At 39.6% G+C, this 18,233-nt stretch overlaps 1 protein-coding gene across 1 annotated transcript in view; it reads left to right on the forward strand.

Annotated features, from left to right (window-relative positions):
* nfatc1 (nuclear factor of activated T cells 1) overlaps positions 1 to 10,866 on the forward strand; it is a 47,614-nt gene extending 36,748 nt beyond the window's left edge. Inside the window, exon 10 of the mRNA XM_031733615.2 lies at positions 7,960 to 10,866. Coding sequence (XP_031589475.1) covers positions 7,960 to 8,015 — 56 coding nt within the window. The 3' untranslated portion in view covers positions 8,016 to 10,866. The remainder of the gene's footprint in view (positions 1 to 7,959) is intronic.
* The last annotated feature ends 7,367 nt before the right edge of the window (positions 10,867 to 18,233 follow it).

The raw sequence follows: 18,233 nt of genomic DNA on the forward strand, positions 1-18,233 counted from the left end.
AACGAGTAATCTTTGCCCAATTTGATTTAATTTCACAGAAATTTAAACACTTATCCTGTTAAACAGCCACAGTATGCTTCATTTTTAACTGAAAGTGGCACAGGTGGTTTTCGTCTCCCTCTTCCAGTGGTACAGTTTTTGTCTTATTATCCGTGTTTGCACAGCCTCTAATATTCATCAGGACCCCCCTCTGCTGCGCATTTTTTCACACCGTCCCCCGAGAGGCCACAAACATGTCTGTTCGTGGAAAGTCTGACTCGCGTAGTCTGGAGCCAGATGTACAGTGTAGGCTGCAGGGTGCTGCTGAGGCTGAGGGAGATGGAGGTCTGCCACGCTGCTATAAAACTTGCTGACTGGAGAGGTTTGCATGCTTCCCTTTAGCTCAGAATGAGTCTGGATGAGGTGGCGAAAGCCATACGTTATACTGCACAGTAGTGTGTCCAACACTTTTGTCAGTGGTGAGGTAACACGAGCAAAGCATTTGAGCCCGATGTGAGCCAGCGCATTATGAAATGCTTTTTTATGGCGTGTTGTGGCTTGTTAGATGTCAGAAATGTACAATTGATGACCAGAGATTTAGACTATCAGAGGAAAAGTATTTTGGAATAAATCTGTGAGTCATACCTGACTCTGTTAAATCACTCTGATTTTATACAGTAAAAGGCACTTTTACACATTTTATTATGTTTAGAAGGAATTGTTAGCTTTCTTTTTATTTGTTTGTGCTCTATTCACCAATATTCACATCTGCCATGTGTTACTCATTGCTCATTTACTGGTGCATCATTAAACTCAATAAAAAGCACACACAAAAATATGTTGTAATGCAGTGGAAAAGTCCTAGGTAAAGATTTATCTTAATAAAAATGTAAAGTTTGGTGCAGCGGTTAATACTGTCGCCTGCAAAACTGCACCTTTCGTCGTTGTGTGGAGTGGGTGCCCTGGTGTCCTTCTGCAGTCCAGAAACAGTTTATTAGATTACCAGGTGATTCTATGCACTGAAGACCTGCCTGAGGTGATGGAGACGAGTGAAAATAGATGGAAAATGTTCAAGTTTTGTAGAGACTACTTTACGAATTTGGTAGTTGTAGTTGAAGAGGCGGTGGTGGCCTTTATGGTCTAAAAAGTTGCTGGGAATCAGTGTGTGTGACAGAAGAAGCATTGAATCTACAGTGTGAAAGACACTGGATTTACATATGTGTCCTTTGGTAAGTGTGGCTTTTAGGTTAAAGCACAGTTTGAATGCAGTCTATTTGCTGCTGTAATTGCTTTTTCTCTCCTTGGCCTAAGTTATAGTGAAAGATGAATCCAACCTTTTTTCCGTCTCAAAGCGTGTGCAGAGACAAACTAACATTTATTGATCGGCACTAAATGCAAAGTGCAGCTGAGGTTTAGAGGAATGTTATTAGTTTTACAGCTACTTGGATTTAGATACCAGACAAACGAATCTTTGTGACTTTGCTGGATCACCATGTTATTAAAATTCATCCTGATAGCATCCATCTCCTCCTTCCTGAGACATTTTCACTAAAAAACCAAAATATCAACCTCACGGTGACACTAGATAAAAAGTCAGGCCGTCACCGGAGTCTGTTAGACTCATCCTCCGAGGGCCATAACTGCCTGCAAAAAATCTAAAGGCGATCTGTCCAAGAGCTCTTGAGATATTTCAGTCTGGACAGACCGACAGAGCGGCTCTGGCGTCCTCCGAGGCTGCTGCTGGCATGGCTAAAGACGATTCCACATTTGAACTAACAACATTTGGAGAAAATGTCGACAACCAAAATTTGACAAAGGTTATAAATACAGGATCACGGTTTCTTCTCCCTTTCTGTAATTCTATTTTATTTAGACATAAAAAGTTTCCAGTAATCTATTGTTCAGACATTTTTAAATAATACCTGAGTTTAAAAGAAAAACTTGGCTGAATCTGTGGTGAACTACAGAACCGCTCTGTGGGACTGACTTGCAGTAACCCAGTAGGAGCCTCATAATGTGGGCCAAGAACATCTTGTGGCTTGTGGCCTGGATTTGACGTGGCAGTAAACTGGGGGAGGGTTCGTGGTGTTTTCTGCCCCCCAGCTTTTTTCTCTCATTGTATCAGCGCAACTCTCCCAGCTGACGTATTCCCTTCGTTCAGCGAGGCTGCTGGATATCTCGCTGCCGGATCGGCTCGTCTGTAGCCTTGTATTATTACAGGCTGGTCGTGTTGGCAGCTTCCAACCTTTAATGAGGCAAACAGCGCTGTCCTGCTAATTGTTTGGGAGTTCCTTGGGGTTTCCTGGTTGGAGAGCCGGGCTATATCAGTCCGATCCAGCTGCAGTCAGCCACCATGGGAGAGGAAACCAGTTCCTGGATTACTTCATATCAAACCCCAGCATCCACGCTCTACAGCAGATGTAACGCTTGACAAAGATTGCCTCAGTACCTTCTGTTAAATCATATTCATATTGATGATTATCTTTCAGTTTGGGTTAGATGCATGAACACGCTGGTAAAAGTATGCATTATTTAAAATAAACTCCTGATCTTTATCAAAAGATTAAGTTGTTGTCATGTGAAAATTAGAAAAATGAAAACTTGAGCAATTCAGTGAACACTGAACCAAAGCAGCATCTGCTGATAATGAACATGTGATAAGACTGAAAGCCTCAGAGCAGCTACTGAACAGAGCTCGTGTTTATTTTAGAGCCCGCCCAAAACTCCAAGTTGTGGCCGATGCTAGTGCCTATATTGATTTTTGGAGCCTAAAAATGATCTGTCAATATGTCAGCTGCTATTCTTTTTAGACACTCGAGCTGGGCCTGCTGTTGTCAGTTAGTCAGAGCATGTTTTGGCATTGCACTTTGTTAGGAGCCAGACACTCCTCTCCACAGCTCCTCCTTCAGCTGCTACAGGGAAAATCGAGGCCTTTCAAAGTCAGTTGGCAGACATAATCCGTCCATCGTGTCCTGGATTTGTCTTGGGCTCGTCTCCTAGTTGGAGAATCCCAAAACATGTCACCTAGGAGGCGTCCAGGATTCATCCGAGTCAGATGCTTGAACCACCTCAACTTACTCTGTTAGAGAAAAACCCCTCGTGAATGAATGAAGTCCTTTGTGGGTGACCCTAGTCACTCTTAGTCGCTCATTTCAGCTGCTCCTTAATCACTCTTGGGGTCTATTCATACACTATTCACAGTTTAAGGGCATAGGTGAGGGAAGAATAAACACAGATCACCTTTACCACAATGGTAAAGGTGACCAAACCATCAGTTTGTGTCCCCCCACCTTACAAAGAAAACCCTAAGATACTTGAAATCCATTCAATGCAGAGCAGCAAATTGACCTTTTCCATCCGAGAAAACTTATAACATATAACCTGCAGTCAATGCACTGATGAGTATATGCCTATACTGCTACAGGCTATCATTAATAGACCAACATATCAAATATATCAACCGCTATAATGCTTCAATTCAATTTCTTTGATTTCTTCCACAAAAATCTTGTTTAGCAACCTCCCTTTCCAGATTATGGCGTAAAAACAAATTTAGTTCCCTCAAAGTTTTGATCAAAACCACATATTTATTTCCTTTTGTGAAATAAAATAAGGGCAGATGTTACTATGCGTGTCTGTGTGTTTGTGGACTTGTTTGAAGCGTCTCTGTCGCTCAGCTCTCTTAAGCAAATCAATGTGACCCACATGACACAGATGTCACACTAGTGCTGGGCCTATTTTTAGAACTTTGTTGTAAACACACTTAGAGATCGATAGATTGACCTCATTTTTTCTTTCAATTAGACCCTCCACATCAAATGTGACACCACAACGAAAAGTAGGCCATGGTAACAGGCACATAAACAGTACATGCCGTGGCCTCACTGAGGCAAAAGATAAATTTTTACTGCCTTCTCTTCCTTTGTTTCATATCAGAATAAACTGAATTATGTCTTTTTTACCGTTTCAGTCTCATGTGAAAGCCATTGAGCCAGATGTGGCGCATGATGATGCATAAGAAAAATATCTGCACGGCATAATTCATCCATGATTTGGATAGTTACTGGACAGGTGATGACATGATGTGGAGGCCTGACGATGTCTTGATGTCCTAAATTTACAGCCGGCGGCCTGGCTCGACGTGCGCGTTGAGAAGTCGGTGTAATAACGTGCCCCTGAGGCCTGAACTCGGCTGTTATATCCTTCCACCTCCAGATGCACAGAAGGTCAAAGCCAGATCAAATAGAGGAGAGGAGGTCAGTCGGTTCAGTCGGGCCAGGAGAGCACACATGGCGGTGGAGCGACAGACTGTAGGAGGGCGGAGATGAGGTTTGGGAGTTTATTTCTTCAGGTTCAAGTATGTCTTCTGGTAACACCAGTCTCACATTCGCATGAGTGGTGGCAGTACGCTGTCCTGGTGACGCACGTCAAAAGCGTCTCGCCTTACCATATGCACACGAGAACAGACCGTTCTGATTCTACTGTTACAACAACAGAGTTGAACCTGAAGCTAAATTCTGGAGAGTTTAGATTGCGTGCAGCCAAGTCAAGCCTCCTTCAAGACGATTTCATGGCCTCAGCTGCAAGATGGAGGCCACTGCACAAGAAGTCACTGCCGGTTTGCACTGATGAAACATTAGAGGCTTTGCAACGAATTTCAAATGAAGCACGAATAAAAGTAGCTGATGATTAGCTGTAGGTTAATTTTCCAGTCTTTTTCCTACTTTTGCTGAGGAGATCAACTTGTCAATGTTGTTTAAGCACCAAAACTGTGCTGCTATTATTGCACAATGTTTGGCTTTGTCATTGATTTAAACTGTTGCTGCTGCAGTCATAATTTTCACGATGCCAAGCAGGTCTGACAAATTGTTCAATTTTCAAGGATAAGTAGAAAATCCTTAAATTTGAAAAGTTGTAGTCAGCAATATTCTGAGTGAAGAAAAATGCCTTGATTTATTATTTGAACCTCATCAGGTCATCCTGACCACACGCCTAAATGCACTGAGTTCACTTTCTGTTTGACTGGCTGATTAGTTATTTGTGTTAATGAGCAGCAGAACAGATGTTCTTAATAAAGTGTGTGTATTTTCATTTTTTATGGATCAGCTAATTCATTAACTGGCAAATCATTTCAGCCCCGTTCATCAGCATGCAGCTAAAACCTAAAAGGTTCCTTTGCAGCCTTCTGTTTGTCTGTTTGGTGCAAAAGTGAAAGAATAGATCAAATACCTTAAAGGCAAATGTATGGTTTGGCAGCAAAATATTCATAATAATGAGTAAGAAGAGGAAATGTGAAGATTTTACCTCTAATTTTACATTTTAATGCTGCCGGGGAGGTTTGTCCTCCCCGTTTTGTTGACAGGAAGCGATTTAAAGCACCTGCTGCCTTGCCTCCTTGCCTCCTTGCCTTTCCCCGACTCTGTTTCTTATGAGGACACATTGCTGTGAATCTCAGCCTCATATTTGCATAATAGCTTCAGTGTGTCCATGTGTTTCTGTGGTACGGGCAGGAGTTACCGCTGCTGTACTGTAGATATCAAACATGCCAAACAGATCTCATTGTTCCTTTATTAATCGCAGTCCGTCAGCGAGCCAAGCACATTTACTTCATGTCTAGACGAGCGTAACGTATCTCTCTGTAATTGTAAACAGCTTTGGTGAGAATTTAGATGATTTTGGCGTTTTGATACGAAAGTTTTGCATCCACACATTTAGGTGATTATGACACACTTTTATTATTTTGTTTTTCACCATGACAGCCTCCCACGCACACTGATTCCTTTTTGGTGTGTGTGTGGGTGTGTGTGTATGCTGACATTGTGCAACACATGCAACCCATTATATTTTTGTGATAGGAAGTGTGGGGTATTTCTGGTAGGAAGTGTCCGTGCCAGTGCTGGGTCACTGAGGAAAGAGCTGCTCTGTTGCCTGCAATGAAAATAGATGTTTTTAAGAAGGAAAAAAAAAACATCTTCCATTGTGTGTGTGTGGGGGGGGGCCTCAGGTTTCCAGGCTACTCTTCAAGCGACCAGCCAGACAGAGGGAATTCCTCTCTCAGCCCTCTGGCTTGGTTTCTTGAGGCCAGATCCAGGGGTGTTCCCCTTCCCCTCTCACATTTCTCATCATTATGAGAGGGGAGCGGACGGGGGCTTAACCTAGATACTGGGTTAAACAGTAAACAGCAGACTAATGAGGGAGAAACTGACTTCCAAGTAATAAATGTGTTTACATTCGCAGTTTAAAGAACAGTAAAAATCAAGACGGACGAAAAACAACACAATCAATTATAGTAACCAAAAATGACAGATTTGTGAGTCCCCCCGTTGTCGGTGCATTGATATGCACGTATAGGTTTTTCTTGTGTAGCAGCTACAGTCAATCAGACTGTGTAGCTGCTCTTTGAACACGCCACACCATCTGTACACAGCTGATAAAAACAGATAAACAAGTGCACCTGGAGGCAGCAGGATGTTGCATCATCTCTCCTGATAAAAAATGCCTGGGGACCTCCAGTGTAAAGTGATTCTATTAGACTGACTCAGAGGAAATAACAGGTTCTGTATGGCTCAGAGGATTTTTGCTCACACTGGCAGAAATAGCACCTTATAGATGTACTAACAAGTGTATAATAGCCTTGTGCAATGAGAAAAGCAAAGTTTTACTAAGCACATTTACTTTTTCTGGGCTCTCTATTTGTCCTTATAAGGGCATCATTTTTAAAAATGCATATATTTGATAAACCCAACAGCTAAGACCAAGACTCTAAAAAACTTTATTAAAACCTTCATTTTTTTCATAAAGCTTATAGATAGGGCTGGAAAAGGTGACCCTGAAGCTTTGCTCGTAGACTGCTGGAGAGCTTCGTGTTATGTACTGAGCATTTCTTCTCCTCTCGCCTCCTCCTCCTTTCGCTCCCCAGGTGTTTATATGTCACTGCTGCATGTGTTTTTCCTGTCTCCCTGTGCTCTTTATTTTCTTCCTAACAGAAAAAAACCTCCTGCAGACCCAGGCTCAGGGAGGTGCCTCTTTGAGCCTGGGAGGCGTCTCCTAGTGCCGCTTAAAGGAGATCATCTGATTGTAGGGGGTTTTCTCCGTTACTGCGTACCTTCTTACGTTGCAGTAGAATGCACCTTTAGGAGGCTGTTGTTGTGATGTGGCACAATATAAATACATTTGAATTGAACTGAGATGAATGAAAACTCTGTGTGTGTTTGATGTGTGAAGTATCAGCTCAAGTTATAAAATGTCAGTGTTTGTTTTTGTGTGATTGCCGAAACTATTTCAGGCTCATCTTATGCAAACTTGCTGCAAGAATTAAATGAACATTAGAAATTCAAAAGTAACAATAAAAATACAAGACGGACACTTGTAATGAAGCCTTAATAAAGTTTTGATTGGCCGTGTCTTGGAAGCGCAAGCTCAGGTTGGATTTTGTTTAAATGTGTCCAAATCCTTACTGGAGCATTAAGATGGAGCTGCACTCTCATTAACGTCACGTGAGGAGGTTTGGTGAGACAATCACGAGGCAATCTTTGGCAGTGATCCTTGATGCACTGGATGTGGCAATATTAGCAGCCAAGAACTAATTTCTGTGTTTTAAAGAGTTTATCAGGTTTATTTGTGAATGTTTATCAGTCGACATTTTTATGCTGAACTTTACTGCACTTTTTTTAACACTGTTTTTCTTGGTTTTTACTTGCTGGTTAAATCAATGCACTATAACCTCTTTGTTAGATTCAGGTTCAGAATAATTCCCTTCAGGAGCAGTAACCCTGCCAAATTTACACTATGTGGATAAAGGTGACACACTGCCCACTTTGATGAAAACACTCCGAGACAAAACTGTGAAAAAAACATTGCATCAGTGTTTCAAGTTCGGACTGAATAAGAAGTGAAAAGGAGACTTAGAAAGGGCCTTTTTAGGTATTTTGGATGAAACCTAAAATACTGATCGTCCTTTTCTCTCTTTTCCTTTTGCAGTAAACGAGATCATCAGGAACGACCTGTCGAGCATCTCCGTCCACAGCCACGCGTAGTTTCCCGTCACCATCAAAAGTGACAGGAAATTTTCTTAAAAAGGGAAGCACCAAATGAATTTGACACTATGCTCCACATGTTTGGACTAAGGCATGCAGGAAGCAGCAAAAGGAAACGCAAGGAGAACAATTCTAAATGTATTGTCCAGATGACCAGGGTCCAACGTGTGCCTTGTTTTTCATATATAATAACGTTACATAGAAACTATCCAAGGTATAGATTACATGACTGACATGTAAGTTAAGTATGTAGCAACCAAACCTGCCATTTCCAGCCTTTACAAGAAAGTGTGCTTTTAGAGGACCAAGATTTGCTTTGTTGTTGTTGTTTTCTTTGTTTTTTTGTTGTTTTGGGGTTTTTGTTTGTATGGCTGCGGTTTGTAAATGAGTCGGCGCCCATGAGTTATGTCATTTGTATATAAATTTGGATGTGTAGTGCTCCAGTTTGCATATCTGGCTTTACAGAGAAACCATTTAAAAGACAAGTGCCTTTTTGACTGGAAGCAAAAAGACATGGCCTTGGCTTCACATATTCAACCTCAAAATTTCAAATTAAATATATTTTAGGGGCAACTTAACTTACATTTTCCTGAACAGTGGATACTGTGGGTAAAAGTGACAATTAAGGGATTATGGCGAATGCAAGAAGATAGAGTACTGTAACAGTGTAACTTGCATGTAGTCAGCAAACTATGTTGTCTGTTATACTGTGATGTCTGTCTGGAGTTCAGCCTTTCATTTTGGAAATGGAAAGTTGGGTTTTTCCCCATCATCATACTGTTCAGACATAATTTGCTTGCAGAGAACCAACAACAAGCACTTATCCACTAAACTAGTGGCATTTCCTGTCAATGTTTCATTAATGCAGGGGTGGAGCCAAAGGTGAAGCCAACCAGGACTTCGAAAAACTATAAAAAGATGGCACTAGCGACATAGTCCAGGATGAACTGAAGCTGTATCCCAAAAATGAAAGTTTGTGGGGTAAAAGCTTTTCCTGACAGACTATAGATGTAGTTCAGTTTGTACGCTGTAGTTAAATGCCTTTCTGTGTGTCAGCACCATCTGCAACATTATGGCAACTGCTGTTTTGATTTCAGCCATGAAGTTGGCAGCAGCAGCGTCCTGACTTAAATCCTTAACAGACACCTAGCAAATGGCTAGTGTTTTGGGCAAAATTAGTTTCCTTTCAGAAAAACCTAAAAGCGTGAGTGTCATTTTATTTCAATTTGGGCATACACCTTATGCACAAAAGCACCGGACGACCTACACATTACACTTACAGGAGCGGCTCAGCCATTAAAACCCACATCACGAAACTCCTGGTGCACAGCTCTGCAGTTATACAGTCAGCAGAGCGTTGGCGACTTGTACCCAGAAGGCACGGCAAACCTGCTCTGTAGCTTCGCGTTGTCTGACACACCTCCACTTTGTAGTAATAACACTTATAGTTGATCGTGGAGGGAAGAAAGCAACTGACTTGTTTGTAACAGTGGCATCTCCTTACAGTACCACACTCAAATTCAGTGAGCTCTTTAGAACATCGCATTCATTCACAAATGTTTGCAAAGGCAGACTGCATGGCTAGGTGCTTAATTTTATACACCTGTGGCAATGAGACTGAAAACACCTGAAAGATTGAGAGCTGTGTCCCAATACTTTCATCCATTATCGGTACTGTATCAGTAAAAAGCAAAGTAAAAATGGGGGTTTTGTTTAAAAAGCTTGTATAAATAATTATCTTAGCAGTCCATTGAATCCTAATCATTGATGACTATCAGTTGCAAGCCCGGCTGAAATCCAGTTTTTGTGCAGTAGCATTAATAGGAAGTGGAATGCTTCTCTTTGAATGGCTCTCAGCTCGTTTAAGAGGGATGCAAATGATCACAGAACTGGAGTTACGTTTAGTAACCTCTATTTTTCTAGCAGAACTTTTTTTGTAAACCTTTTGTTACGACCGTGAACATTTTAACAGCTCATCCATCAGTTGACAGTGTAATTATCTTATGAACTTTAGCTTCAATTTAGCAACATAGGACTTTCTAATTGTAACTGAGTGTTAAATGAGCCCCCATAATGTGCTACTACATGCCTGCATAAGCAAATGATAAGTGACACAAAAAAATGCTAAGCTGGAAAAATAAATAGTCATCTGTTTCTTTGGCACCCCTGTGTAAATAATGGTTTCAGCCTGGCCACCCCATAAACTTGTCTGGCTCAGCCACTGCATTAAGTTGACAAGTCATTTCTAAAAAATGTTCAGACGTTCCCCCAACTCAGCCGTTAACTGCTTTTTACACCTTTTTTTAGTCGTTTTTAATAAAAAAGAATACTTACAGACTTGAAAAGTAAGAAGTAAACTGTTGGCTGCAGTAATACTGGTTCGACTTTTTAAAAAAATCATCTCAGTTTTGATGAAGCTTGACTTTTATTACTCCCTGGAAGCTATGCAACATGCAGGTAGCATTAAACTCTGAGAGAATGTAAACATTCACCGTCATATCTCTAATCCAAAGATTACTTTGCAGCGGTGAACAGCAATACGAATATACACGTTTTTGTTTTTGTATTTTCATATTTATTCTCTTAGCATGAGCTCAACGTTTATTCGCGTTTATCATACAGCTTGTTTTAGACGGTTGCATACTGCATACTGTGGTTTACCTGCTAATTTGTCAGCGCTCGCACACTTGTTCCTAGTTTTATATGTATTTATGAGTCTTAATCTGTGTAACTGAAGAGCATGAGAGAAGCCATACTGAAATGTTTCAGAGGAGGAGGTTACTCTTAGTAACTCGTAACTCTCCTTTGTCATATTTTGTGTACTTGTCAATAAATATGCCTTCATCTCTTTGATCTGCGTTGTCTCAGTTTTACTGTAGGAATGAAATCAGCAGTTTTATATGTACATTCTGTGTGTTGTCACAACAGGAGGTAATTTGTGTCATCGCCTTAGGTTAGAAAAAAGACTAAAAAAATAATTAATTTACATACTGGTAATATGGTAATGTTAATGAACCAAAAGTTCCCTCTATTCAGAATGTATAACCTATCTGGTATTAATACATTTATTATTAATCCTTAATTAATGTTTCAAAGAGCATGGAGAGTGGTTTTTTTAGGTTTCACAGCACACAATATCCTCTCCTCTTTTACCAAAGATATGAAAACATAAGAGCCAGCTGTTGGGATTCATTCGATAACCGTGCATAATTATTACAACCATTAAACCATGCCTTGTCAATCCGTGGATTCATAGCAGTGGTAGGAAACCTTGAAGTTCTCCACGTGTTTCCCACATTTGTCCCTGTTTTGCTGTATTTTTGCAGAGCAGAAGTTGCATCTCCACCTTTCCTGTCCTCTTATGTTGGCTTCTTTTGTGACTTCTTGATTAAGTCCAGACACAGACCGCTGTGATCCTTTTACCAGTGCCGCTGAAGCTGCTGTAAGAAGGTGGTGACGCTTTTTGCATGCAAGGAGTCACAAAAGCCTTCAGGATAAATGTCTCGCTTGCTGGCTCGGAGTTATCTACGTGGGAGGGGCTGTAATCAGAGTTTCCTTGCTCTGAAACATCCTCTAAATCGTGAGAAGATCATGTTAGGCTCCACTTGTGTTGCTCTCATCACGGTTTGTGCATAAAGATCAACCTCAGCTGATATTTGCTTTAAAGCACTGGGTCGAATGCTGTTGTTGAAGGTAACTAGGTCATGTCAGTCATGTTCCAGGTTACACATCATATACAAATCAGGTTCCAAGAGTGTAGTCGTTTACATATGTTATGAATGAACTGAAATGAATGGAGGGCAAAGGGTGCCTTTTATTATGGTAAAAGTAAAATATGAACTCTAAAGAAAATTGCTCAGTAAAAATATCTGTCAAGAAAAAATTAGACTTCTCAAAGCTTGATACATTGCATGTGTGTTTTTTCTAAGTCAGAATTAAATTTAAGGAGTGAAATAGTGAGTGACAGTGTTTATAAGTTCTTTATACTGAGTCTTACTATAGTTGTCAGTGTGTTTATTTTATGCGTTCGTGATAAACACACACTTATATATAAATTGGGGCGTTCGTGATTCAAACGTGTACTTTTGCCAACTCGCAGTATTTTTTATTGTATTTATTTTAGTTCTAACAACCAAATGCAGTGTTTATTTTACATACTGAATCCAAAATTCAGGGGGGGGGAAGTGTTTGTAGTGTGGGGTGGATGCCCGGATGATTCTAGCCCTCAGTGAGTTAACATTTAGACCTTGGCTTCTTAAGTTATGAGAGTGCCAGTTTAGGAAGCCAACGTATGACTGAGGACCTTTTTTTGTTATTTTACAAGGAAAATGTTCCAGATTAATGTCTGCATCATCGATGTAGTGGTTCATAGCTGTTTAACCATTTTTGCGGTGGCATTTCTTGCCAACAGATGTATTCATCAGTGTTAGGAAGGTTATAAGGACTATAAAGGTCAAGGTGAAAATAAAGAGAAAAGCTCCTTTCTCCTTTGGGCGAACTTTGAGAAACCTGACCATTGACTGTATAAAAAGGTGGATGCTGTGAAGTCATTACTTTGTCCATTTTGAAGTTTGAACTTTAAGTTTATAACTGATGTATCTTCATTTATCTTCATTTTCTTGATCCACAAGTGACCATGACTGTATCTCTGTATCATCTACTTAAGTTACTTCATGTTCACTTGTACGCTATGTACATTATATATGTAATTTGGTGTGTGAAATTCAACACACAAACATATTTGCACCATTTGACTGTGACTGTTGTGCTAGCTGCTGAATTCTTCAACTGTAAAAACCAAAATTCAGTATTCAGTAACTTTAACAACATCACAACACAACTGTGTAGCTTGAACAAGCTCTATAGCTAGCTGCTGCTGACATCATTTACAGTACTAAAGATGAATGGAGCTTTGGTGTCTAAAAGTACCCAAAACCCACATTTTTAATGGCCATCAGGGGCAATCCAATGTGGCTGCAAAAAGACTTATAGTCCTATATATGTCTATGGGAAAACTGCCCACTGCCCTGAGGCCAGCAAGCACTTTCCCGATGAGTTTATGGACTAGCTTCAAGACAGTGAATAAAACAATAAGTCCCTTTTGTGAATTATGGTGATTCTAAGTGTCAACAATGAGGATTATCCACAGCTAACAACCTGTTCATATATGGTTTCACAGTCAATGCCACCTTCACTGATGACATCCAGTTTTGAAATGCAGATACTGATGTTATGGTGGCTGTGACCATCTTTTATGTGTCTTTTGTGATGGCTCAAAATGAACCAGTGCTTCCTTTCTTCCCACTACCTAGCCAAGACGGTGAAATACACAGTGTTCCTCATTTTTTTCACATGTACACAATAAAAGAACAAATCATGTTGTGAATGGAAGTGTGCGAGTGTGGTATTTTTGTGGAGGCAGAAGAGACGCCAGAAAGAAATTACCCCCTAACTTTAGTAAGCTTGGTTAGCGATGCACATTAACAGATACCTGCAAAGTAATGGGGACATAAAATACTAGAATAACCATCCAAACATGATTTCGCCTGATATGGGAACAGCGATGTTAAAATCACAGTGGCTACATCTCTCATATAGGCTACATTTATCACACTAACAGAGAAACGTCATTAATATAAAGTGACATGATATAACCAGAAAAAAGAGGATATCAACAGAGGGAAAGAAAAATATTGATACTTTTTACAACAAATAAATGTTCTTGGAATTATCAGAGCTCTTACATGAAAGCAGAAATCAATCCTGCAACCATTAACTCCCTGACTCGTCCAGTGTTAACCAGTATCTGCTCTTCATTAACAAATGTGTTTGATTGGAGCTAAAAATAAACAAATAAATAACATAACCATTCATTTCCACAGCTGAAACATTTGTGATGCAGCAACATAAAATGTATATTCAGAAAGAAAAATAAAAGTACTGTTCTGAGTCTTGTGTGATAACCTGTGTGCTCCTTATAGTTCTTTCACTGCAGCAGGCGGAGGATTTCTTTCTCAGTTATGGTCCACACTGACGCCTTGTGGTCTGTGGGATTTCTGCTTTGCCTAACACAATACATCTCAGCGCTCAGCTGCTGGTTTCTTTACATTTGTTTTTCCTTTATATTTGAGAATGTCACAGCCTGTAATGTCACAAACATCCTTCACACTCTGCCAGTAGGAAAATCAGGACGTGTTTTGCTTGGCTGCCTTTAACCCACTTGTCGGCTTTTAGGGAAATCAGGTGTCATTTGTACTGTGTGCGCTGTAAAGTCTGTCATTTTTGTTGGCCTTCAAGCAGCAGCTTTACACACCTGGTAAGCACAGACTTTGAGTTTCAGTGTTATTTTGTTGTCTGATTATATTCATAAATGTCATCTCATGTCATGTCTGTTGTCGTCTTCTTATTTAAGCCTTATTTTTAAAGAAAAAGTTAATAATACACAGATTTTTAACTTCTTTTTGAAGTTCAAAGTCAATGAATAAAGTTGCATATGTTTTTTTTATTTCCTGGTACGACAACTAAGTTGAAACTGATGATGATTAAAACACATTTTATTGTACAGTAGGCATTTCTGTATTTATATAAAACCCTAGCATTTATATTACAACATATACACTTATTGGTCTCTTTATTAGGTACACCTGTTTAACTGTTCTTTGACGCAGATATCTAATCAGCCAATCACATGCCAGCAACTTGTCGAAATGATCAAGACCATCCGCTGAAGTTGAGAAGAAAGGTGATTTAAATGACTCTGAATGATGTATGGTTGTTGGTGCCAGACACGCTGGTCTGCTGGTCTTTCCCCATGAACATTTCTGGAATTTACAGAGAATGGTTTGAAAATAATAATAATAATAATAATAATAATAATAAACTTTATTTATAAAGCACACTTAAAACCAAGAGTATGCCAAGGTGCTTAACAAGTAACATAGAGAATAAAAGGAAGATAATAGAAAAAGGACCAAAGCAAGTACTAGGTATGCAAACAGATAGCTCCCACTGATACATAGGAAAGCAGCAGATATAGAACAAACCAGGAATTAAATGAGCATAAAAGTGCATAATACAAATCATAAAAGAAATGTTAACTAGAGGGAAAGGCAAGACTGAATAAGTGGGTTTTTAGTCGTGATTTAAACAGTGCAATAGAATCAGAGGTGCGGATATCAAGAAGGGTATTCCACAGTACCGGGGCAGCCAGAGCAAACGCACGGTCACCCCGAGACTTCAGCCCAGATCTAGGTTGCGTCAGAAGTAGTTGAGTGGCAGATCTAAGTGTTCTAGCAGGAGTATGTGGCTTGAGAAGTTCACTAAGATAACTCGGTGCTAATTTATTAATAGTTTTGAACGTAAGGAGTAATATTGAAAATGAAAAGATATGCCTTGTTATAATAATTAAGGCAGTGCTAAAGGGAAGGAGAAGAGGGAGGAGGTTTCAACTGCATAGTGTGCTTAATAGTGTTTGGTGAGTGGATATGTAAAACATTTGAATCTTTAAACCTCTTTTGGCAGCTTTTCACTGATTTTTCTTCTCTCTGTTTTGAACTACAGTCTGGTAAGATGGAGAATTTATCCAGCAATGCCACGTTCAACTCCAGCAAAGCTGACCAATGTGTTTTTGCACCAACTCACATAGCAATTCTCTCACTGATTGACATCTTTACTTTTATCATCGGGGAAGCAGTGGCAGGAAAACTGCTGTGGATCATCTTCACATCCAAAAAGGCTATAGATATCCTTAATTGTAATTTAGCTCTCTTCCACACTGTGCATTATTTTACATCCTTTGTTCATTTAATTTTCCTGTTTTTGCTGCCACAGTACCAGATAACACTACTCAAGGTTTTGCTTACCTACACACAAACAGGAGGCGCATCAAGTTTGGTTTTCATATGCATGGAGAGATACATTGCTGTGGTTTACCCCACATCTTACCATCTGCTGAATAAATACAAATTCAGGGAGATGTGTGCTCTGACAGTCTGGCTCCTTACTGCAGTTGCTGTTTTCATAAGTAATCTAGTTAATATCCCCTCTCGGACAGATGTGGTATTAAGAGCTATCCCACGTTTTCTGATGTTACTCAGTTGCGCAGTGATGATCTACTTCAACAGAAACATCTTGATAACGCTCATGAAATCAGCACCAGAAAAAGATGAGCTGCATCCTGCCAAGAAAAGAGCCTTCCTAACCATTCGAGCTACCACATTCATCAACTTGTCATGTTATATTCCAACAACCATATTGCAAATGTTCATCTATCTGCATCAACCTGCATATGACTGTTCACTAATACCTCTGTGTATGACATTATTGTCTATTGCAAGTCTCGGACATCCATTGTTTTACCTGTCAACCCAAAGGAAGCTGCGTCTCTGCTTAAAGAGAGAAATGAAAGCCAGATGACTGTCTATCAGTCCATTCTGGTCATTTAAACTCAAGTTAAGGGCATTTAGATAGATTGATAGACAGGTAGATGTATGGGAGGGAGATAGGTATAACAGTAAAGATGCAAGGAGCAGAAACAGTGAAAGTAGATACATTTAAATACCTGAGGTCAACCATCCAAAGCAATGGGCACTAGAGGGATGAAGATGGGAGTGCAGGCAGCGTGGAGTGGGTGGAAATGGGTGTTAGATATGAAAGAGGAATCTTTCAAGAGTGAAAGAGGTTTAAAAGATAGATGTCAGACCTGCTATGGTTTGGTTTACAGGAGTAAGCAGAATGGAAAAGATTAATAATTATTTCAGAGGGACAACTCAGTTTGAGTGCTTTGGAGACAATCTATCTATCTATCTATCTATCTATCTATCTATCTATCTATCTATCTATCTATCTATCTATCTATCTATCTATCTATCTATCTATCTATCTATCTATCTATCTATCTATCTATCTATCTATCTATCTATCTATCTATCTACCTAGATTCAGTGCAATGAAAAAGGACATAGAGAAGGCTGTTACAGAGGAGGATGCTAAGGATAGAGTAAGATGAAGGCAGAGGTTACCTAAAGCAAGGCAAGGAGCTGTAAGAAATATTCTCAGCTCCTTATTTAGAAATGTCTTTCTGTTAGCAAATGCAGAGATTTGTTTTCAATAGGAGGCCTTCTTTAAACTATTTAATGAACTGTGTGCTGTTTAATTGTTTTTTATATATTAATACACAATACACCGTGTGGGGTAAAATATTTTGTCTGTTAGTAACACAGGATGAATTTCAGAGTTGCTGTTCACCATAAATGTTCTTTTTTTGATTTGATTATGTCACAGCCTGATCTGTACTAATACTCACCTGTGTTGCTGACTTTGACAAGTAGAGAGGGAACGCTGAATGATCAGATTTCAGTACTCGCTATATTCATAAATGACTTTGTTCAGTTGTATAATATTTAATAGAACAGAAGTAATATTGTGCTGTTCCTGTACATTCACATGAAAATGGCCACAAGAAACTGTGTTGAGAGTCCTTCTGCTTTGCTTGCTGTTTTGATAATATCATGTAAATTTAGAGGAGCCGATATTTAAGTGTAGGTTGTCAGAATCATGTTGTATTTATAAGTTGTGTACTAAAATTAAATAAAAATCAGTTCATGTGCAGGTTGCTGAGAAAAGAGGTGAAAGCAAAGTTTTTTTAAAAAAGAAATTGTTGCTTTAATGTAATAATTATATGTTATTTATGTAATATTGTACACGGCATGACTAAAAAATGTTATTAAAAACCAATAAAAATATTACATTGCTTAATCATTACAGTAGTCACTACAATAAAACCACAAACTGAAGCAGTAAATGTGCTTCCATCTCTCTGGGACTAACTTTACTCCGTTAATTACACAGCAGCAGTTCTATTGGCGCTCTGCTCCTGCAAAAAAAACCCTCCTTCATTGTTAAAAGTAGTTTATAACTGGCAAGACTGAATGGTTTACAGCTGTTTGGCTCTGTCCTGTAACTCCTCCCTGTCCTCCTCAGAGCCGAGCCCCACACATTTCTGCTTCATAATAAACGCTGGTATTTTGATGAAACAGAGCAGAACTTCATGTGGAGAGTCAGAGGGGGAAAACAGGAGGATCCCAAACACCTACAATAGATGCATTTTGTTTCAGAGACAGCTAAGTTGGCTTTTACAGCCAGCCAGTGGATTTGCAGTGTTTTTGGTTTTGACCCACAAAAAATCGGTGTACAATAAGAAATTCTCAGTGTTTCTTG

Source organism: Oreochromis aureus, linkage group 22, assembly GCF_013358895.1.
Source record: "Oreochromis aureus strain Israel breed Guangdong linkage group 22, ZZ_aureus, whole genome shotgun sequence".
Classification (NCBI taxonomy): Eukaryota; Metazoa; Chordata; class Actinopteri; order Cichliformes; family Cichlidae; genus Oreochromis; species Oreochromis aureus.